The sequence below is a fragment of the Pseudoliparis swirei genome, chromosome 24 (genome assembly GCF_029220125.1).
Source record: "Pseudoliparis swirei isolate HS2019 ecotype Mariana Trench chromosome 24, NWPU_hadal_v1, whole genome shotgun sequence".
NCBI lineage: Eukaryota > Metazoa > Chordata > Actinopteri > Perciformes > Liparidae > Pseudoliparis > Pseudoliparis swirei.
The window spans coordinates 29767060-29791341 of record NC_079411.1 but is presented as its reverse complement, the minus strand read 5'-3'; the positions used below and the strand labels follow the sequence as shown (position 1 = coordinate 29791341).

The following is a 24282-nucleotide window of genomic DNA, read 5'->3' as shown; positions in this document are numbered from 1 at the left end:
ATGTATATATATATATATATAAAAATGCCTTGAGAATGCCCTTTTCAAAATAATCTGTCCGAATAAATATAAAATATATTATATACATCTTCATCCAAGTTATGTCACCTAATTTTACAAGCACCAACGTCATCATGTCTGCTTCCTGTCGGGGCGATGAGACCACGAGGGCCCCGGCCCCTGGACTCGGGGCGATGTGAGGCCCTGGTCTGCATGAGTCTCTTTTCTCAGGGGCCTCTCTGGGAGACAACCCTCTGCCCTCCACGCCGTCTCTCAGGGACGCAGATGCTCGTCCTCGAGGGACCGCCTCCTCCACGTCACATGACCACTCCCACAGCAGCGTCCGTCCGCGTGGCGGGCCGAGGCGCTCCGCTCATTACTGTGATCCAACGCGGCCTGTCATTTAGCAAGCTCCGCCCCCTCCTACACCACCCGCACCGCCACAGGGCAGCCGGGCTCCGTCACACGGCTCCACCGGGACTCTGCAGCTCACGTTCAGACGCCTTCAGCGCCACGAGCCCAGAGACACGGCGGGCCGAGGTCAGAGCGGCCCCTGAGCGGCGTGACGTGGCCCCTGATGTCACTAGAGGGGCCCCCCGCCCCACGAGGGCCTCTAGGATCATTCAATACAGGTCTGTTGTTGGTCTTTGTTGTGTGTCCGATCTGTACTGACCGGACTAGGGACACACAAACAATCAATAAATATATATTTTAATTATAAAAATAAAAAAAACATTGTTAATAGTTGTTAAAAAAATGTATAACAATAAATAACCACTAAGAAATCAAAAATAAAAATTAAATATGATTGTCTGATTTATGTTTTCTGTTTGTTTAGTTTAAACGAACAGAAAACACTTTAAATCTGTAGTTTACTGCCTAATAATCTTATTATTGCCATTTCTATGATATGTGCTCATATCCTGTAAGTCTTAAAAAGTATATTTATTATTTTTGCACAAAGGTTAAATGTTATTTCACAAGAAAAAAAGAATACCCCCAATTTAGTTTTAAATGCTCCTGGAGTTCACACACACACACACACACGCACACACACAGAGGGCCGGTGGGGTGACGCACTGCCCCCCCCCCCTCCCGAGTTATGCTGAACATATGGAGCTCTGGCGTCCTCCTGCAGCAGATCCAGAGCGACGTGTTGTCCCTGGTTACCGTCGCTACAGCAGCATCAGAGGACATACTCCAGCTGAGGGAAGGGGGGGACATCAGCCCTTGTTCATCCACATGTGTTTCCACAGTGGAGCATCCATCACATGGTCTGGTCCACAGAGTCCTGGTCCAGAGGACAACTTCAGACCAGCTTTAAACCAGCTTCAGACCAACTTCAGAACAACTTTAAACCAGCTTTAAACCAACTTCAGACCAACTTCACACAACTTCAGAACAGCTTTAAACCAACTTCAGACCAGCTTTAAACCAACTTCAGACCAACTTCACACAACTTCAGAACAACTTTAAACCAGCTTTAAACCAACTTCAGACCAACTTCACAACAGCTTTAAACCAACTTCAGACCAACTTCACACAACTTCAGAACAGCTTTAAACCAACTTCAGACCAACTTCAGACGAACTTCCAGCCCTCTGCAGATAATGTATCAAGAGTTTTAAAGCAAAACAAGCTGCTGCTCCTGATGCAGAACTAATGATGACATCATGATGCACACGGTGTTCAGAAGTATAACGAGATGGGATCAACACGGGGCCGAGCTCTCGAACCTTTGACCTTTGCATGGACTTGTGAACACGTGAAGAAGCTCCTACCTCATGCAGCAGGTGAGGAGGCCTTCCTCCCCCCCCCCCCCCACAGCAGACGTCCTGGTGTCTGCAAAGAGTCAAACAATTAGCATGTGACGGTGGAACATGGCTGTAGGAGCGTGACACAGCCTGCAGGGGGCGACACCACGTCACATGGAGGATAAGAAACTGCTTTATAGATAATATAAGTTTATGTTTGTGTTTGGACCGAGCTTATTATTCGGTATTAAATTGGTCGCCCGGGCTCTGCGGTGGTTTCCCGCGAGAGAAACTGACGTAACGGCGTGTGACGTCACAGGAGAGGAAACTAAACCTCCTTAAAGTTTCAAGTGTAACTTTCCTGAAGGAGAAGCAGACGAACAGGAAGAAACGAGGAAGAGTCCCGCAGACCCAGGAGTTGGAGAAAGTCTCTCCACCTGAGCGAAGGCAGTCTGGACCGGAAGCTCGTTATATGACGTCACTCACCAGCCGTGGGGTTGCGCTCTGACGTCGGAACATTCGACTCATTTTTGGTCAATTCCGGTTTACTAATGAATTCTTAATCATTTCATGAGTTTCTGCCCCTGGGAGAGAGAGAGGTCAGCCCGGCGGCCACACGACGACTTCTCAGTCCGCCTGCAGTACCTCCTTCGTCCAGCAAGCGGCGCCAGATCTCAACCGTGTGTCACACAGAGCCGTTTAATGAGAGTCACGTCCTTTCACGCCAACGGAGCTCTTTAATCATTCATAAAGGTAATTCGGAAATGTTATTTATTTATTTATACCTTTACATCGTAATATTGTTGTAAACATTACTGCCATTGATCTAGAAACTATATATATATATATATTATAAATAACTTATTATTCTGTTCCGAATGTATTATTTTGTGACATTATGTGTGACATTTTAAAAGCAATTATTTAGTCACGAAAAATAACATATTGTTATATTTATAATCTTAGCTCCTTGTAGTAATACAATCATAAAGATAACCCGACAGGGGAATCGTGTTGCCTGCAGTCTGCCTCCTCGCCGCTAGATGGCACTACGTGTCATTCTGTTCCATTTAACAATCTCACTGTAGTTTACAGTTTGAAAACAAGGCAGGTAACTCAGGTTAACTTCACGAATCCTCAAATATTAGCACATTTGACTTGACAATTAAATAAAATGGAGGTTTATAAATGCGTATGTTGCTTCTTCATGTAATTATTCTAAATCTATAAATGTATTGACCACTAATCAGCACAACTCTAAACGCTTTCTTTATGTGTACAGAGTCAGACCAGTAGTGACGCGTTCACATCAGAACTATCGGAATCTGAATCGCGTGACAATCATGAGTTTTGAACTTCCGTTCACGCGATCCTCCCTCTGCACGGCTCTGGTCTGCATACCTCCAGTGTACAGACAGCCATGCTGCGTTCACTGCGCCTCGTAACCTTGTAAATCCCACAGGGACTTCACTTTGTACGGGACATAAATGCTAATGATGACAACGATTATAACAATAATGATAATAATGATATTTATTGTTTTTACAATGCATTATTATAGCTACTTGCATTATAATAATACAACTGTTAAAGCAGCTGCTTCGCATCAGGATGGAAACGGTGTCATAATGTTTTGAATAATCCTAAATTGTTATTAAGTGTTTTTTAAACAAATATTATAGCTATTCATGAGGAAACTGAGGAGATTCTGTCGACATGTTCATGTACACACGGCAAATGAAAGACAACAACAACAACAGCTGCTAATTGTTTTATCTCGGCTACTGTGCTCGTCCTTAAACTAGAGTTGGATATTTCCGACAGCCCGTGAAGGCATCAGCCCACATTTGACTTCTTCTGCATTTACCTGCGGCTGCAGCTCCCAAAGGGCGGCCAGGAGTTCAGCGCAGCCGCAGAGCGACACGCGGGACCGAGGGGAACTTTACGTTGTGTTCAGTGAACGTAAAGAGTTATAAAGTTGTTCATTATGGGATGTTGCAGCAGCGCCGAGGTGAGTCCGGGACTTCAACTGTCTTCTCGACGCAGCCTGGTGGACGCGGGGCGGGACGCGTCTCTCCGGCAGCCGGTTTACAGGCTCCGCTCCGGGGTGTAGGACCCCCCCCCCCCCGGTCCTGACTCCTCTCCGGGGTGCAGCCCCCCCCCTGACCCCTGACCCCTCGGTAACGGGCCCTCTGTTCCTGCAGGTGAAGCGCGACTGGAAGCCTCTGGAGGAGAGATGCTGCACCGACGTCCCCTGGCTGATCGTGTTCCTGCTGTTCTGCATCGGGATGGTGAGCCTCCTCTCCTCTCTCCTCTCTCCTCTCCTGTCTCCTCTCTCCTGTCTCCTCTCTATATATTACAATATACAGTGTTGTACAGTTTACATTATATTACAGTATCTGTTCTTCCTTCCTGAGGACGTCTTTCAGGAATGTTTGTTTTATTTCCCCTGTCTGTATTTTTACTGAACCCTTCTCCCAGCGTGTAAACTGACTAACTACTTCCTGTCTGACTTCCTGTGTGGGCGCCCCCTGCAGGTGTGCGTCTGCGCCTACCCCATCGCCACCGGCGCCACCTCCCGACTCATCTCCGGCTACGACAGCTACGGGAACACCTGCGGCCAGAACAACAGCCGGGTGGAGGGCGTGGCGCTCAGCGGGCGCGACATGAGGGAGAACCGGTGAGTCCCACGCCGTGTCACCGGACAGAGACGAGCGGAGAGTCAGAACACAGAGAGGGTCATGAGAGAGGCAGCACCGGGCAGCTGACGGACATCAGGCTCCGGATGGAGTGGATTAAGGTTAACTATCTTTAATGGCAAGAAGTTTAACAAACAGTGGCGGCTCAGGGTCGTGGTTGCCGTGGTGATCCGGCTCAACAGGAAGCAGCCTGAAGGACCCGGTCAAGAGGAAAGAGAACCATGTTCCCCAGTCCAGAGTCTTAGTCCCAGGATCAGCCAATCAGCTCCTCTCAGAGGGAGTTCTGCCTCTAACACCTTCCTGTTGGGTAGAAGTCCGCGATCAGAATGGAGGGGTCAAAGGTCACGGCCCCCGGGTCAAAACGTTACGACCGGTCAAGTCGCTAAACAAGTATTTTCACAATAAAAGTCCCGTCTTATTGTCCTGTTAAAGTCACTTCACGGCTTCAACCGGTTCAACAGTCTGAAATACTGACTAACATTCACTCTCATGACAAACATTACTTCTTACCATTGACATTCATCATTTTCATCGAGTAGACGTTCCCCCTATGCTTCATAACACATTCATAATAACAATATTCTCCCTAATACTTCCTATTATAATATCTTTCTATATGTGTTAAAGCTCAAGACTACAGACTCTAAATAAACCCTTCAGCCCGACATGTTGAATAGTTTAGGATCACGGGTCCTTCATGGTGGCCGTGTCTCTGAGCGCCGCCGGTGTTCCAGTGTTCTGGAACAATGGGCCGCTCACGGGTCGCCGGCGGCGTGGGCGGCGTCGGGCCACAAAGACGCTTCTGTGTGAACGTCTCCGTGTTTCATGTTCGGCCCGGCGGAGCCAGATGGACCGAGTGGTTCTGATACAACCGCTGACTACCGGCTCCTGGGAAGCCTGGAAAAGTCCTGGAGTTTTAAAAAAAAGGTTATTTTCAGGCCTGGAAAAAAGTTCTTGGAAAGAAAATGTGATCCTAAAGTTTTGGAAAAGTCATGAAAATGTGTTTTATTTACACGGGATATATGTTATGCTTCGGTGGATGAACCTGTTCATTGATCATGTGGATGAACCTGTTCATTGGTCATGAGGATGAACCTGTTCATTGGTCATGTGGATGAACCTGTTCATTGGTCATGTGGATGAACCTGTTCATTGGTCATGTGGATGAACCTGTTCATTGGTCATGAGGATGAACCTGTTCATTGGTCATGTGGATGAACCTGTTCATTGGTCATGTGGATGAACCTGTTCATTGGTCATGAGGATGAACCTGTTCATTGGTCATGAGGATGAACCTGTTCATTGGTCATGGGGATGAACCTGTTCATTGGTCATGTGGATGAACCTGATCATTGGTCATGAGGATGAACCTGTTCATTGGTCATGTGGATGAACCTGTTTATCGGTCATGAGGATGAACCTGTTCATTGGTCATGTGGATGAACCTGATCATTGGTCATGAGGATGAACCTGTTCATTGGTCATGTGGATGAACCTGTTCATTGGTCATGTGGATGAACCTGTTCATTGGTCATGAGGATGAACCTGTTTATTGGTCATGGGGATAGATAGATAGATAGATAGATATATACTTTATTAATCCCCAAGGGGAAATTTGTCGAGTCAGTAGCAGCAACACACAAGAATAAAAATAAAAAACACAAAATATAAGAAGGGTTAGGGTGATCTGGCAAGAGGTGAACTGTTGTAGAGCCTCATAGCCGTCGGCAGGAATGTTCTCCTGTATCTCTCCTTGTGGCAGCGGAGCGTGAGGAGACGTCTGGAGAAAGTACTCCTCTGTCCCTGTAGGAGGTGGTGGAGAGGGTGGTCCGGGTTGTCCAATATGGACACCAGTTTCTTCAACGACCTCCTCTCCACCACCTGTTCCAGGTGCTCCAGCTGGCAGCCGATGATGGAGCCAGCCTTCCTAACCAGTTTGTTAAGGCGGCTGGTGTCACCGGCTCGATGCTGCTCCCCCAGCAGACAATGGCAAAGTGCAGTACACTGGCGACAACCGACTGGTAGAATAACTCCAGCATCTTGCTGCACACGTTGAAGGATCGAAGCTTTCTCAGGAAAAAGAGCCGACTCATCCCCTTCTTGTACACAGCGTTGATGTTGGCCTTCCAGTTCAGTCGGCTGTCGATGGAGACGCCCAGGTACTTGTACTCCTCCACCATGTCCACGTCCACTCCCAGGACACTCAGAGGTGTAGGAGCTGTCGCCTTCCTCCTGAAGTCCACCACCATCTCTCTGGTCTTGGCCACGTTCAGCCGCAGGTGGTTCTCATCGCCCACTTTACAAAGTCGCTCACCACTGCCCTGTACTCCTCCTCCCGTCCATCCCTAATACACCCGACCACTGCAGAATCATCAGAGTACTTCTGCAGATGGCATGACTCCGTGTTGTACTGGAAGTCACTGGTGTACAGGGTGAAGAGGAAGGAGACAGAACAGTTCCTGTGGGGCTCAACATCACTGACCACCGTTCCAGACAGCACACGCCCATTCTGACAAACTGTGGTCTGCCTGTGAGGTAGTCAGTGATCCAGGAGATGGTGGGCGTCCACACGGCCACCGCAGCTTCTCACTCAGCAGCAGTGGCTGGATGGTGTTAAATGCACTGGAGAAGTCAAAGTGACTCTCACAGAGACATCGGTTCCATCCAGGTGCGACTGAGCTCGTTGCAGCAGGTAGATGATGGCGTCGTCCACTCCCACATGAGGCTGGTAAGCAAATTGCAGAGGTCCAACGATGATTTCACCTGCGGCGGAGGTGGGCCAAGACCAGCCTCTCCAGCACCTTCATCACATGGGAGGTGAGGCGACGGTCGGTAGTCGTTGAGGCCAGATGGTGCTGACTTCTTTGGGACAGGGACCAGGCACGACGTCTTCCACAGCACGGGACTTCCCCAGCCTCAGGCTGAGGTTGAAGAGGCGCTGCAGGACACCAGACAGCTGGGTGGCGCAGGTCTTTAGGACCCTGGGGCTGATGCCATCAGGACCTTCAGCTCTGCGCTGGTGTAGTTTCTCCAGCTGTCTTCTCACCTGGTCAGTCGTCACAGAGAGAGGGGAGGTGGAGGAGCCCATTGTTATTGAGGGCTCGGTGGATGTGCAGCTCAGCAGGGGACAGAGGGGAGGAGGTGTTTGGGAGGTGTGATGTGTGGAGGAGACGGGGAGGGCTGTGAACTGAACCTATTGAAAAAACAGTTCAGCTCGTTGGCCCTCTCCAGGAGCCCCTGGCTGTCTCCCTCCACCTTGAAGCCAGTTATCTGCTTCATGCCAGACCACACCTCCCTTGTGTTGTTCAGCTGGAGTTTGGCCTCCAGCTTCCTCCTGTAGGAGTCCTTGCCCTCCCTGAGCTTCACCTTTAGGTTGCGCTGGGCTCTCCTCAGCTCATCCCTGTCTCCAGACCTGAAAGCAGCTTTCTTCATGTTAAGCGCCTTCAGGTCCCTGGTGATCCAGGGCTTGTTGTTGGGGAAGCAGCGCACAGTCCGTGATGGGATGGTGGTGTGTTCACAGAACTTGATGTATTCCGTGATGCAGTCGGTCATACTGTTGATGTCCTCCCGTGCGGTCCACACAGCACATCCCAGTCCGTTGACTCGAAGCAGTCCTGTAGAGCGTCGTTAGCCTCCAGAGACCACCTCCTCACAGTCCTGGTGGTCACCGGCAGCCTCTTCACCAGAGGAACATACCTGGGTGTCAGCGGACCAGGTCATGATCAGACCTGCCGAGGGGAAGGGCAGTGGCGCTGTATGCGTCCTTAGTATTAGCATACAGCAAGTCCAGAGTTTTATTGTTCCTTGTTGGGCAGTCTATGTATTGATGGAAGGTTGGCAGAGCTTTTTCCAATGTGGTGTGGTTAAAGTCACCAGTGATAGCCATGAATGCTCCAGGCTGATGATTCAGCAGAGCAGACACAGTGGAGTGGATGGTGTCCACAGCTTCCTCAGCGTCAGCTGATGGCGGCACGTACTCGACAACCACAATGGCGGACGTGAACTCTCTCGGCAAATAGTACGGGCGCATCCCGGCCAACAGTTCAATGTTCGGGCTACAAGCGCTCCTTCACGCACACATGGTCCGGATGGCACCACCGTTCATTCACATAAACAGCGATCCGCCCCCTCATCTTACCGCTCTGTGTAGCGTCTCTGTCAGCCCGAACAGTCCTGAAGCCGGGCAAAGACGCGCTGTGATCCGGATAGTCCGCGTGCAGCCACGTCTCAGTGAAACACAAGAGACTGCTCTCACGGAAGACCCTCGGTCATTACCAGCGCCGAGCTCATCCGTCTTATTCGCCAAAGACCTCACGTTCCCGTTATGATCGACGGTACCGAGGGTTTGTATCTCCGTTTTAGCCCTCCGCTTGACACCCGATCTGCAACCGCGAGCCCTTCTCCGTAGCTCCAGCGGGATCACAGGTCTTTCTCCAGGCAGAAGCTTCGGCCTGCACAGCGATCAGCTGAGCAGCGAGCAGACGACGGTCCCAGTCATTGTTTTGCTGCGGCTCACCGATACTCACGACAAAGTGAACAAAAGCCACAGTAGAAGTATCGAAAAAAGTAGTTATGGTCCAGTGTCCGACCGTAACTAAGACAAACGTGAAAGAAAAGAAAAAGAGAGGAAAAGTGCAAAAAAAAGACAATAAAATAAAAGCAAAACGCCACTACTGAAACAAGCAGCCGTTGGCACAGCGCTTCCTCCTTCCATTGGTCATGAGGATGAACCTGATCATTGGTCATTAGGATGAACCTGTTCATTGGTCATGTGGATGAACCTGTTCATTGGTCATGAGGATGAACCTGATCATTGGTCATGTGGATGAACCTGTTCATTGGTCATGTGGATGAACCTGTTCATTGGTCATGTGGATGAACCTGTTCATTGGTCATGTGGATGAACCTGTTCATTGGTCATGAGGATGAACCTGATCATTGGTCATGTGGATGAACCTGTTCATTGGTCATGAGGATGAACCTGTTCATTGGTCATGAGGATGAACCTGTTCATTGGTCATGGGGATGAACCTGTTCATTGGTCATGTGGATGAACCTGATCATTGGTCATGAGGATGAACCTGTTCATTGGTCATGTGGATGAACCTGTTTATCGGTCATGAGGATGAACCTGTTCATTGGTCATGTGGATGAACCTGATCATTGGTCATGAGGATGAACCTGTTCATTGGTCATGTGGATGAACCTGTTCATTGGTCATGAGGATGAACCTGTTCATTGGTCATGTGGATGAACCTGTTTATTGGTCATGGGGATGAACCTGTTCATTGGTCATGAGGATGAACCTGATCATTGGTCATTAGGATGAACCTGTTCATTGGTCATGTGGATGAACCTGTTCATTGGTCATGTGGATGAACCTGTTCATTGGTCATGTGGATGAACCTGTTCATTGGTCATGAGGATGAACCTGTTCATTGGTCATGTGGATGAACCTGTTCATTGGTCATGAGCAGTGGTCCCCAAACTACGGCCCGCGGGCCGAATCCGGCCCGCCTCCCCATGTGGCCCCGCCCCCTGAACAATACCAGAGACGCGTTCTGATGTATTATTTTGTTCACCTGGCCCGCTGCCGTTGAGATTGCAGTGAGACGCGGAGAAAATGTGGAGTGGTGCTCTTCACAATAAAACATCTTTGATGGACGTGTCGCGTCTCGGCCAATCAGCGTTCAGATGTCCACAGCGTTTGGGAAGTTAGGTTAGCTTGAATGTTAGTCCGCTACATCTGCTGCTGTCACGCTGCACGGTGTAGCGATGCTAACAAAGTACCCATACGTTAAAAACGATGTGATTTAGCATATTTTTAGTATCGATACTTCATTAAGAGAGCGATCAGAGCGCACGCAATGCTCCGCTCCATTAAATGCTGTCTGCACGCGCATGCACTCACAGCGAGTGGCGCGCGCATCGAGGATTTTTCCTGGGTCAAAATGGGTCTTCGGTGCTCCCAAAAAAATTGTTTGCGCGCTGCGGGCGCACCGTCTATTCGTGCAGGTCGGGCTGTTGAGTGAGTGATCAGCAGCTGGCCGCTCGGTCCATTCGCGCACCTCACAGTTGCGTATTGATCAGACAAGAAGACACGCTTATCAACTCCAGTGTTTCCCCTCCTATTATAACAGGGGGAAATCTCCACCCGCCACTCTGTAATTTCGTCCCCCCGCCCCCCGGCTGGCCCTCCAGCAGACAAGGCAAACGTTATGTGGCCCTCTTAGGAAAAAGTTTGGGGACCCCTGGTCATGAGGATGAACCTGTTCATTGGTCATGAGGATGAACCTGTTCATTGGTCATGTGGATGAACCTGTTCATTGATCATGTGGATGAACCTGTTCATTGGTCATGGGGATGAACCTGTTCATTGGTCATGAGGATGAACCTGTTCATTGGTCATGTGTATGAACCTGTTCATTGGTCATGAGGATGAACCTGTTCATTGGTCATGAGGATGAACCTGTTCATTGGTCATGTGGATGAACCTGTTCATTGGTCATGAGGATGAACCTGTTCATTGGTCATGAGGATGAACCTGTTCATTGGTCATGTGGATGAACCTGTTCATTGGTCATGAGTATGAACCTGTTCATTGGTCATGTGGATGAACCTGTTCATTGGTCATGGGGATGAACCTGTTCATTGGTCATGAGGATGAACCTGTTCATTGGTCATGTGGATGAACCTGTTCATTGGTCATGAGGATGAACCTGTTCATTGGTCATGGGGATGAACCTGTTCATTGGCCATGTGGATGAACCTGTTCATTGGTCATGGGGATGAACCTGTCCATTGGTCATGAGGATGAACCTGTTCATTGGTCGTGTGGATGAACCTGTTCATTGGTCGTGAGGATGAACCTGTTCATTGGTCATGGGGATGAACCTGTTCATTGGTCACCATGAGGATGAACCTGTTCATTGGCCATGTGGATGAACCTGTTCATTGGTCATGAGGATGAACCTGTTCATTGGCCATGGGGATGAACCTGTCCATTGGTCATGTGGATGAACCTGTTCATTGGTCACCATGAGGATGAACCTGTTCATTGGTCATGGGGATGAACCCTGTTCATTGGTCACCATGAGGATGAACCTGTTCATTGGTCATGGGGATGAACCTGTTCATTGGTCATGAGGATGAACCTGTTCATTGGTCATGGGGATGAACCCTGTTCATTGGTCACCATGAGGATCAACCTGTTCATTGGTCGTGTGGATGAACCTGTCCATTGGTCATGAGGATGAACCTGTTCATTGGTCGTGTGGATGAACCTGTTCATTGGTCGTGAGGATGAACCTGTTCATTGGTCATGGGGATGAACCTGTTCATTGGTCGTGTGGATGAACCTGTTCATTGGTCGTGAGGATGAACCTGTTCATTGGTCATGGGGATGAACCTGTTCATTGGTCACCATGAGGATGAACCTGTTCATTGGCCATGTGGATGAACCTGTTCATTGGTCATGAGGATGAACCTGTTCATTGGTCGTGTGGATGAACCTGTTCATTGGTCATGTGGATGAACCTGTTCATTGGCCATGGGGATGAACCTGTCCATTGGTCATGTGGATGAACCTGTTCATTGGTCGTGTGGATGAACCTGTTCATTGGTCACCATGAGGATGAACCTGTTCATTGGTCATGGGGATGAACCCTGTTCATTGGTCACCATGAGGATGAACCTGTTCATTGGTCGTGAGGATGAACCTGTTCATTGGCCATGTGGATGAACCTGTTCATTGGTCATGGGGATGAACCTGTTCATTGGTCATGAGGATGAACCCTGTTCATTGGTCACCATGAGGATGAACCTGTTCATTGGTCGTGTGGATGAACCTGTTCATTGGTCACCATGAGGATGAACCTGTTCATTGGTCGTGTGGATGAACCTGTTCATTGGTCATGTGGATGAACCTGTTCTAAATCAACTCGTGTCCATCTCCTTCCCTCAGGTACGTGTTCTTCTTGGATCCGTGTAACCTGGACTTGATCAACAGGAAGATCAAGTCCGTGGCGTTGTGCGTCTCCAAGTGTCCGTCAGCAGAGCTGAAGACGCTCAGCGACCTCAAGAACTTCGCCCTGAATAACGGTGAACAGAGTTCACATGACACATGACGTGTAACGTGCCAGTACAATCACCTGCAGACGTGTCCTGAACGTCTCTTTCGGGTTCTTCTGTTTCAGGATCTCATCTCTGCTCCTACGACGTTTCTCCTACGAGATACACGAGTCACTCGGAGAGATCCACCAAATGTCCCAAACTGCCGGTTCCTCCAAGGTGACCGAGACCTCCAGGGTTCAGTTCAGGGAATTGAGGAGCGATGACATCACTAGTGGGTTCAAACCAACTCCACCAGTACAGGGAGTCCTTTGTTTATTTAACGATTTAATTCAGTGGTCGTCGCTTTGTCCTGTAGCCTAAACTACAAGCAAACACCAAGGGACAACGGAATAGATGAATATAGTATTCCTCTGCTTAGGGTTCAAGGGTTCAAGGGTCTAAGGGTTTGTTCCTCAACGGTTCCTCTGGTTCTTGCAGTAAGTCGGTGCCTCTGCTCCGCCGCTGCGTCCCGGTGGACATCGGTTGCTATGCAGAGTTCGCCCAGTCCTTCATCACCTTCGTCAGTGACAACAGCGTTCTGCGCCGCGTCATCGCCGGCGTGATGGCCAGCAAGGAGATCATCATGGGCCTCTGTGTGCTGGCGCTGGGTACGACACGCCTGGGGGAGCGCGGCTCGCTCTGGTGTCACTGAAATAACAGGAAGCGTCTGAGTGGGGACAGACGTCGGTGTCCGATGTGCTCAGCTGCCGCTCCGTGTGTTTCCCCTCAGTGCTGTCCCTCATCATGATGGTGGTGATCCGCTACATCTCTATAGTTCTGGTGTGGATCCTGACGGTCCTGGTGATCATCGGATCCATCGGTAAGTCTCTCCGGGGCGGCGGTGATCGCGTGGTGCGGGGGGGCGTTTGGGCCTTTGGTGACGCTTGAGCTCTGCCCCACTGCAGGTGGGACCGGCGTGCTCTGGTGGCTCTACGCGGACCACCGGAAAGCCCTCGACAACAACAGCCTGTCGGTGTTTGGGAAAGAAGTGGCCTCGGACAACGTGACAGCGCTGCTGGTGTACGCCATCGTTGCCACGATCTTCACGGTGCGTAAACTATCCCATAATACCAGGACGCTAGCATGACACTAGCATGACACTAGCATGACAACAGCATGACACTAGCAGGACACTAGCAGGACGCTAGCATGACGCTAGCAGGACACTAGCATGACACTAGCAGGACACTAGCAGGACACTAGCAGGACACCAGCATGACACTAGCAGGACACTAGCAGGACACTAGCATGACGCCAGCATGACGCTAGCAGGACACTAGCATGACGCCAGCATGACGCTAGCAGGACGCCAGCATGACGCTAGCAGGACGCTAGCAGGACACTAGCATGACGCCAGCATGACGCCAGCAGGACGCTAGCAGTCCCCAGCCTGAGCGGTGCATCCGTTCCTTGGTCTCGGGTCCAGAAGCTGTCCCCCCCCCCCAGGTGGTGCTCCTGCTCCTCATGTTCTTCATGAGGAGGCGCGTGGCTCTCACCATCTCCCTGTTCCACGTGGCCGGCCAGGTGTTCACTCACCTGCCGCTGCTGGCCCTGCAGCCCTTCTGGACCTTCCTCTGCCTCCTGCTGTTCTGGGTCTACTGGGTCACGGTGCTGCTCTCCCTCGGGGTCTCAGGTGAGGCCCACGGGCCGCTGGCAGCGCCCCAAACACAGAGTTCAGTTTGGGGTTTTGGTTGAGAACAAACTCCCACATGTGGAATGTGTTGCCGTGGGAACAGAACGACTTCTCTCTTCTTCTCCCACGTCTCTTTTCTACTGAGGAGTTTTAATTCAGCAACGTTTTATTCACATGGAATGCCAGAAAAATACTAAACTTCTTTTTTTAACCTCATTTTTATTTCATAATCATTTTTTCAGAAATCCTCACATATTTTTTTTTTGAGTAAATTTTTGAGAAAAATGCATCCTTTTGAAAATAAATTAGGATTTTTAAGAAACTATGTTTGTGTGTATTTTGGCTTCATTATATATATATAGAGAGAGAGAGATGAGACATTTATATACTACTGTGTGTGTGTGTATATATATGTATAAATTTATATATGAGTGTGTGTGTTTATATTAATATGTATGTTTGTATATATGCATATTTATTTATGTGTATATATATATATACGCTTAAACCTCGTGTTTTGGCCACATTAGTGAGTTAAAATGTGTTTGAACTTGTTTGACCTTCACCCTGCTGAGGCGTGGTGAATGTTAGTTTCATCTGTTGCACAATATAACTGGAAAACAATCCATGCCATACAAATAAAATCTTTGGCTGATTTGGGAATTGTGCTAAAAGTTGAGTTTATGAAGAACAGCAGAGAAGAGGTCATACAAGGTCATACACACGGGTACAAATCCAACATGTCAAGTGACTCTTGCTGACCAGGAGGTCGTGTCACATGACCTCTCCTCCTCAGGGACGCCGGTGAAGAACAACTCCACAGGTGAGGTGGAGTACCAGATGCAGGGCCCGCTCCAGTACCTGGTCTGGTACCACGCCGTGGGCCTCATCTGGGTCAACGAGTTCATTCTGGCCTTCCAGCAGATGACCATCGCCGGAGCCGTGGTCACCTACTACTTCACGAGGTGAGAGGAACAGGAAGTCACCTGTGTTTCATCACATGATAACCCCTCATCTTCCCTCTCTCTCTCCAGGAACAAGTCCCAGCTGCCGGTGACGCCCATCCTCTCCTCCATGGCTCGAACCATCCGGTACCACCTGGGCACTCTGGCCAAAGGCTCCTTCATCATCACGCTGGTGAAGATCCCTCGGCTCATCATCATGTACGTCCACAGCCAGCTCAAAGGGAAGGTGAGCCGCGACCTCCACGACCTCCACGACATGTGGCCGTGTGGCCGTGCGACCGTGCGGCCGTGTGGCCGTGCGGCTGCACCATGTTGAGCGCGTGTCGTCCCCAGGAGAACGCGTGTGCTCGCTGCGTGCTGAAGGCGTGCGTCTGCTGCCTGTGGTGTCTGGAGAGGTGCCTCGCCTACCTGAACCAGGTGAGGGGAGGGCAGACCTATGACATCATCCTGTAGCGGCGATATGTTACAATATGTAACGTTATAACGATATGTTACAATATGTAACGTTATAACGATATGTTACAATATGTTACGTTATGTTATGTTACGATATGTAACGATATGTAACGTTATGTAACGTTATGTTATGTTTCGATATGTTACGATATGTTACGTTATGTAACGATATGTAACGTTATGTTACGTTATGGTACGATATGTAACGTTATGTTATGTTACGTATGTTGCGATATGTCACGGTATGTAAGGTTATATTACGATGTTACAATATGTAACGTTATGTTATGTATGTTGCGATATATTACGATATGTCACGGTATGTAACGTTACGTAAGGTTGCGATACTTTTCGTATGTTGCGATATGTTCCTATGTCACGGTAGAGCTAGGTGTTCTCGTGCAGCTCGTTACGTCACCTGCTGCCGTCATGACGTCGTTGATCTCCGGGGAGCGTCGACATTAACAGAAATGATTCCTAAATTCAGAAAGTAAATCATAAACTTGACATTCTGATTCATCAAATCATAAACTCTTCTTCTCCAGAACGCGTACGCCGCCACGGCCATCAACAGCACCGACTTCTGCACCTCCGCCCGCGACGCCTTCCTCATCCTGGTGGAGAACGCCCTGCGAGTGGCCGCCATCAACACCGTGGGCGACTTCGTCCTCTTCTTGGCGAAGGTAGCCGCTAACCGCTAAGCGCCGCTGTGATACCTGAGCCGCCCCCTCAGTAACGCCCCCCCCCCCCAGGTGCTGGTGGTGTCCTGCACGGCGTTCGCCGGCGTGCTGGCGCTGAACTACCAGCGCGAGTACACGGTGTGGGTGCTGCCGCTGCTCATCATCGGCCTCTTCTCCTTCCTGGTGGCGCACACCTTCCTCTCGGTGTTTGAGAACGTGGTGGACGTCCTCTTCCTCTGCTTCGCCGTGGACTCTAAGTACAACGACGGCAGCCCCGGCCGCGAGTTCTACATGGACAAGGCTCTGATGGTGAGGAGACAGCGGAGCCTTCAGGGGCGAGCCCTGGGAGGATGGGCCAGAATACTCCCAGCTCATATCTCTCATATCTCTAATCTCTCTCATACCTCTAATCTCTCTCATACCTCTAATCTCTCTCATACCTCTCATCTCTAATCTCTCTCAAATCTAATCTCTCTCATATCTCATCTCTCATATCTCTAATCTCTCTCATATCTCTCTCATATCTCTAATCTCTCTCATACCTCTAATCTCTCTCATATCTCTAATCTCTCTCATATCTCGAATCTCTCTCATACCTCATATCTCATACCTCTCATATCTCTAATCTCTCTCATATCTCGAATCTCTCTCATATCTCTAATCTCTCTCATACCTCTCATATCTCTAATCTCTCATATCTCTAATCTCTCATCTCTAATCTCTCATACCTCTAATCTCTCATACCTCTCATACCTCTAATCTCTCTCATACCTCTCATATCTCTAATCTCTCTCATATCTCTAATCTCTCATACCTCTCATATCTCTAATCTCTCTCATATCTCTAATATCTCATTCCTCTAATCTCTCATTCCTCTAATCTCTCTCATATCTCTAATCTCTCATACCGCTCATATCTCTCATACCTCTCATATCTCTAATCTCATATCTCGAATCTCTCTCATATCTCTAATCTCATATCTCTCATATCTCTAATCTCTCTCATACCTCTCATATCTCTAATCTCTCATATCTCGAATCTCTCATGCCTCTCATATCTCGAATCTCTCATATCTCTAATCTCTCTCATGTCTCTAATCTCTCTCATGCCTCTCATCTCTCTCATATCTCTAATCTCTCTCATGTCTCTAATCTCTCATATCTCTAATCTCTCTCATATCACGAATCTCTCTCATATCTCTAATCTCTCTCATACCTCTCATATCTCTAATCTCTCTAATCTCTCTCATACCTCTCATATCTCTAATCTCTCATATCTCGAATCTCTCTCATACCTATCATATCTCATCTCTCTCATATCTCTAATCTCTCTCATATCTCTAATCTCTCATATCTCTAATCTCTCTAATCTCTCATACCTCTAATCTCTCTCATATCTCTAATCTCTCTCATACCTCTCATATCTCTCATACCTCTCATATCTCTAATCTCTCATACCTCTAATCTCTCTCATATCTCTAATCTCTCTCATACCTCTCATATCTCTCATACCTCTCATATCTCATCTCTCTCATATCTCGAATCTCTCTCATATCTCATATGTCTCTCATACCTCTAATCTCTCTCATATCTCTCATATCTCTAATCTCTCTCATATCTCTAATCTCTCTCATATCTCATACCTCTCATATCTCTAATCTCTCTCTAATCTCTCTCATATCTCTAATCTCTCTCATATCTCTAATTCAATTCAATTCAATTCAGTTTATTTGTATAGCCCAATTTCACAAATTACAAATTTGTCTCGGAGTGCTTTACAATCTGTACACATAGACATCCCTGCCCCAAAACCTCACATCGGACCAGGAAAAACTCCCAAATAACCCTTCAGGGGAAAAAAGGAAGAAACCTGCAGGAGAGCAACAGAGGAGGATCCCTCTCCTAGGATGGACAGATGCAATAGATGTAATGTGTACAGAAGGACAGATTTAGAGTTAAAATACATTCAATGAATATGACAGAGTGTATGAATAGTTCATAGTAGGCATATTCCACGATGGAGACCTCCACGATCCATCAGGCAGATGGCGGTGGGGAGGAGGAGTGGGCGGAGTCTCAACAGGACAGTGGCGTAGTCATGAGCAGGAATTCCACGACCCAGGCGATCCATCAGGCAGATAGGATCTATGCCGTCTCATAGGGTCCGATGACCCCATGAGACGTAAAGTCAAAAGGACTTCGGGGGAGAAAGCAGAGTTAGTAACGTGTGATTGAGAGATGAAAATTCATCCTTAAGGAGAGAAAAAAGGAGATAGGTACTCAGTGCATCCTAAACGTCCCCCGGCAGCTATAAGCCTATAGCAGCATATCAAGGGGCTGGACCAGGGCAAACCTGATTCAGCCCTAACTATAAGCTCTGTCAAGAGGAACGTCTTAAGTCTACTCTTAAACGAGGTGACTGTGTCTGCCTCCCGGACTGAAGGTGAAGCTGGTTCCATAGAAGAGGAGCTTGATAACTAAAGGCTCTGGCTCCCATTCTACTTTTAAAGACTCTAGGAACTACAAGTAGTCCCGCATTTAGTGAGCGTAGCTCTCTAGTGGGCAATATGGTGCGACAAGCTCCTTAAGATATGATGGAGCATCACCAATCAAGGCTTTGTAGGTTAAGAAGAATTTTAAAAGTGATTCTTGATTTTACTGGGAGCCAGTGCAGAGCAGCTAGTGCAGGAGTGATGTGATCTCTTTTCTTAGTTTTAGTGAGAACACGAGCTGCAGCATTCTGGATCAACTGGAGGGACCTAAGAGATTTATTAGAGCAGCCTGATAATAAGGAGTTGCAGTAATCCAGTCTCAAGTAACAGCGTGAACCAATTTTTCTGCATCTTTTGAGACAAGATGTGCCAGATTTTGAAATATTACGTAGATGAAAGAATGCAGTCCTTGAGATTTGCTTTACGTGGGAGTTAAAGGACAAGTCGATCAAAGATAACGCCAAGATTCTTTACAGTGGTGTTGGATGCTAGGGCAATGCCGTCTACAGAATCCACATCACCAGATAATTGATCTCTGAGGTGCTCAGGGCGATTAAAATTACTTGGTTTTGTCTGAGTTTAACATCAAGAAGTTGCAGGTCATCCATGTTTTATGTCTTTAAGACATGCTTGAATTTTACAGAGTTGGTTGCTCTCCTCTGGTTTTATCGATAAATATAGTTGAGTGTCATCTGCATAACAATGAAAGTTTATGGAGTGTTTCCTGATAATATTGCCCAAAGGAAGCATGTATAAGGTAAATAAAATTGGTCCAAGCACAGAACCTTGTGGAACTCCGTGATTAACGTTGGTGGTTATCGAGGCGTCATCGTTTACAAATACAAACTGAGATCGATCTGATAAATAGGATTTAAACCAAATTAGTGCCGTGCCTGAAATGCCAATCGACTGCTCCAGTCTCTGTAACAGGATGTCATGGTCAATGGTGTCGAATGCAGCACTAAGGTCTAACAAGACCAGTACAGAGGAGTCCTTTATCTGCTGCCATTAAGAGGTCATTTGTAATTTTCACCAGTGCCGTCTCGGTGCTGTGGTGTTTTCTAAATCCTGATTGAAATTTCTCAAATAAACTATTATGATGTAGAAAGTCGCACAACTGATTTGCGACCACTTTCTCAAGGATCTTGGAGAGGAAGGGAGGTTAGAGATCGGTCTGTAGTTAGCCAATACCTCTGGATCCAGAGTGGGCTTCTTCAGGAGAGGTTTAATAACAGCCACCTTGAAGGAGTGTGGTACGTGGCCTGTTAGCAGAGACACATTGATAATATCTAATAGAGAGCCGCCAATTAAAGGCAAAACGTCTTTAAGCAGCCTCGTCGGGATGGGGTCCAAGAGACAGGTAGACGTGTTCAAGTAGAAACCGTTGAAAATAATTGGTCACGGTTGATAGGAGAAAATCCTCCAAATATACACCAGGGCATACAGCGGTTTCCAAGGCCATTCCACTTGAGGACAGATTGGCACTGGTTATGGGCAAGAGATTATTAATCTTGTCCCTAATAGTTAAAATCTTTTCATTAAAGAAGTTCATAAAGTCATTACCACTAAGGTTTATAGGAATGCTCGGCTCCACAGAGCTGTGACTCTCTGTCAGCCTGGCTACAGTGCTGAAGAGAAACCTGGGGTTGTGATTTTTTTCTATTATTGATGAGTAATAGGCTGCTCTGGCATTACGGAGGGCCTTCTTATATGTTTTAAGACTATCTCGCCAAACTAAGCGGGATTCTTCGAGATTAGTTGAACGCCATATGCGTTCAAGCTTTCGTGACGTTGCTTCAGTTTGCGGGTCTGAGGGTTATACCAGGAGCAAACCTCCTCTTCCTCACTGTCTTCTTCTTCAGAGGGCTATCGAGTCCAGTGTCATTCTCAGAGAGCCTGTGGCACTGTCAACAAGATGATCAATCTGGGACGGACTAAAGTTAGACCAGGAGTCCTCTGTTATATTGAGACGTGGTATCGAATCAAATACAGAAGGAATCGCTTCTTTAAATTTAGCTACAGCACTGTCAGTTAGACATCTGGTGTAGAAACTTTTGACTAACGGAGTACACTCCGGTAGTATAAATTCAAAAGTTATGAGGTTGTGGTCTGACAGAAGAGGATTCTGTGGGAAGACGTTCAAATGCTCAATGTCAACGCCATAAGTAAGAACAAGATCAAGCGTGTGGCCAAAGCTGTGAGTGGGTTTCTGTACTCTCTGACAGAAGCCAATCGAGTCCAACAAGGAGATGAATGCAGCACTAAGGCAATCATTATCAACATCCACATGGATATTAAAATCTCCAACAATAATAACTTTATCGGTTTTAAGAACCAAACTTGATATAAATTCTGAGAATTCAGATATAAACTCTGAATATGGACCTGGTGGCCGGTACAGAATCACAAATCGAATTGGCTGTAGTGTTTTCCAGGTTGGATGTGAAACACTAAGAACAGGGCTTTCAAATGAGGTGTAGTGTAATTTTGGTTGAGGATTAATTAATAGGCTCGATTCAAAGATGGCTGCTACTCCACCTCCTCGACCGGTGCCTCGAGGAATGTGAGTATTAATATGACTTGGAGGAGTCGATTCATATCTCGAATCTCTCTCATATCTCTAATCTCTCTCATACCTCTCATATCTAATCTCTCATATCTCTAATCTCTCATATCTCATATCTCTCATCTCTAATCTCTAATCTCTCATATCTCTCATCTCTAATCTCTCTCATATCTCTAATCTCTCATATCTCTAATCTCTCTCATCTCTAATCTCTCATATCTCTCATCTCTAATCTCTCTCATATCTCTAATCTCTCATATCTCTCATACCTCTAATCTCTCTCATACCTCTCATATCTCTAATCTCTCTCATATCTAATCTCTCATATCTCTAATCTCTCATATCTCTAATCTCATTCCTCTAATCTCTCTCATATCTCTAATCTCTCATATCTCTAATCTCTCATACCTCTCATATCTCTAATCTCTCTCATATCTCGAATCTCTCTCATATCTCTAATCTCTCATATCTCTAATCTCTCTCATACCTCTCATATCTCTAATCTCTCATACCTCTCATATCTCTAATCTCTCATATCTCTCATCTCTCTCATACCTCTCATATCTCTAATCTCTCTCATACCTCTCATCTCTCATACCTCTAATCTCTCATATCTCTAATCTCTCTCATACCTCTCATATCTCTCATACCGCTCATATCTAATCTCTCATATCTCTAATCTCTCTCATATCTCTAATCTCTCTCATACCTCTCATATCTCTAATCTCTCACATATCTCTAATCTCTCTCATACCTCTCATATCTCTAATCTCTCTCATATCTCTAATCTCTCTCTAATCTCTCTATCTCATATCTCTAATCTCTCTCATGTCTCTAATCTCTCTCATATCTCTCATATCTCTGAACCCATCCTCTCTAACGGGTGTCCCGTGCTCAGCAGACGTATTATTAATACAGAGGTACCTCTTTAAATTCGTCACTCTTTATTTCATTGCAGCCATTTGCTAAAATCCAAACGGTTCATTTTATTTCTCATTATTGTCGCTCAGCTCCATCTTCACAGAAGAAAAACAGAAATGTTTGCACATTTTTTGAAACCGAAAAACTGAAATATCACACAACTGTTCGTTAACTCTTTGTTTGCCTCCTCAGGAGTTCGTGGCGAGCAGTAAGAAGTCGGCTTGGTCTGCAGACGGAGACGGGCGGGAGATGAAGTCCATGGTGAGTCCGACGGTTTCAGAGGGAAAGAAAAGAATCGTTCAAATGTTCGAGGAACACAACGAGGTTAAAGAACGGGGTCAAAGCCTCGGCATACTTCATATTCAACATGTAATTACACACACGTACAGCCCTGGGATCTGTGTGTGCACTTTTATTTCATATCATTGTAAATGTAATGTTTATATTCTTGCATTATGTTGTTGTTGTTTTGTTTGTCTCATGTACACACATGGCAAGTCAAATTCATCGTGTGTCTAACACGTAGCAAATAAAAAGTTTCTGATTCAGATTCAGACTCTTAAAAGGCTGTGGTGATGAAAGTGAGTAAATATATTTCTATATTTCTATTTATTGTGTGTGTTGCAGGCATCTGGCGGGCCTTCTGCTTGACCGGAAACAACGAAACCACTAAACAGACTTTCAGAGTTTTTGCTTCTTCACTCCAGGTCATAAAGATAAAGGTTTTATACTGACAGAGTTTATCTTGTATTTTTTATTTTTGAGTGAGGGTGATTTTAATGTAAAGTGTGACACTAAAAGTGTAATGTGGGTCTGTGGGTGTGTTTTAATACTAATGTGACGCTGAGCTTCATTTCCTCTTTTACTCAAAATAATGTTTCATGTTTCATGTTTTGCATGTTTTACCTCTGGTCCATAATGAGTGTGAATCCTGCAGTTTGAATTATTCTGTGGACAAATGTTTTAAACGTGTGCTAACGGTGTCAAAGGCTGTTTGAGTTTTATTACACATTTTATACTCAAATAAATTAAAACATAAAGTTGTGTGTTTGATCTTTTCTCCAAGTTTATAGAACCCTCGTCTATAAGTCACCTGGAGTCTCCTGTCGCTTCCTACCTGAGGTATCTGAGCCTGAGTGTTACGATGTTATTGTATTAACGTGTTATTACGCTGCAGCGCCGCTAGTCAGCAGATTAACTGTAACGTACAAATATTCTGTTTTAAAATCACATTCTATGCTCTCGTGAAACCACAATTTCTGAAAGGAAGGACGTCTGTCAAACCTGTACATTAAACAAAAAAGACATAAACCTTCTAAACAATTAGATTTTACATCACAACTTTACATAAACACTAAATAAATACTGCACACTGATGTGATGAATATAAAACACTCATCTAGAGTCAATATAAAACACTTATTTAGAGTAATGTGTATGTTAAAATGTAGACTGAATTCAAAAGCAACATTTTTTTAATTCTCTAATATTTAAATAAACTCTTACGCTGCATCTACATAGTCTAAATTCATGTAAAGACTCTTTTAATTTATGTGTAAAAAAATAACCCAAACTAATAACTTCAGGTTGTCACAACATGTAAATGAAGTGACGCTGCAGGTCTGATATGAGCCACCAGGGGGCAGCACACCCTGAGGAATAATGACGTCTCCATTTAACCCATATGAGCCACCAGGGGGCAGCACACCCTGAGGAACAATGACGTCTCCATTTAACCCATATGAGCCACCAGGGGGCAGCACACCCTGAGGAATAATGACGTCTCCATTTAACCCATATGAGCCACCAGGGGCAGCACCTGAGGAACAATGACGTCTCCATTTAACCCATATGAGCCACCAGGGGGCAGCACACCCTGAGGAATAATGACGTCTCCATTTAACCCATATGAGCCACCAGGGGGCAGCACACCCTGAGGAATAATGACGTCTCCATTTAACCCATATGAGCCACCAGGGGGCAGCACACCCTGAGGAACAATGAC

The 24282-nt window shown here is 46.7% G+C and overlaps 1 protein-coding gene across 2 annotated transcripts; it reads left to right on the top strand.

The window, feature by feature from the left end:
* Positions 1-2420: 2420 nt before the first annotated feature.
* On the top strand, positions 2421-23321 carry slc44a1a (solute carrier family 44 member 1a). Of its 2 annotated transcripts, none has more exons than XM_056410224.1 (16): positions 2421-2507; positions 3959-4045; positions 4292-4434; positions 12417-12553; positions 12649-12742; positions 13004-13173; positions 13296-13385; positions 13471-13613; positions 14012-14198; positions 14995-15163; positions 15233-15389; positions 15497-15580; positions 16165-16302; positions 16372-16608; positions 22470-22538; positions 22905-23321. In XM_056410224.1, the coding sequence occupies exons 2-16, from the start codon at positions 4043-4045 to the stop codon at positions 22926-22928; spliced, it is 1845 nt and encodes a 614-aa protein (XP_056266199.1). In that variant the 5' UTR covers positions 2421-2507; positions 3959-4042; the 3' UTR covers positions 22929-23321. The 2 variants fall into 2 exon arrangements, with proteins under 2 accessions (XP_056266199.1, XP_056266198.1); XM_056410223.1 differs by lacking the exon at positions 2421-2507 and adding an exon at positions 3590-3765.
* Positions 23322-24282: the final 961 nt, after the last annotated feature.

Bases quoted from the DNA above. Each gene is read 5' to 3' on its own strand.
- slc44a1a (XM_056410223.1), top strand. From the start codon at position 3,742: ATGGGATGTTGCAGCAGCGCCGAG. The intron at 3,766-3,958 runs GTGAGTCCGGGA...CTGTTCCTGCAG, and splicing joins GATGTTGCAGCAGCGCCGAG to GTGAAGCGCGACTGGAAGCC. The intron at 16,609-22,469 runs GTGAGGAGACAG...TTGCCTCCTCAG, and splicing joins ACATGGACAAGGCTCTGATG to GAGTTCGTGGCGAGCAGTAA.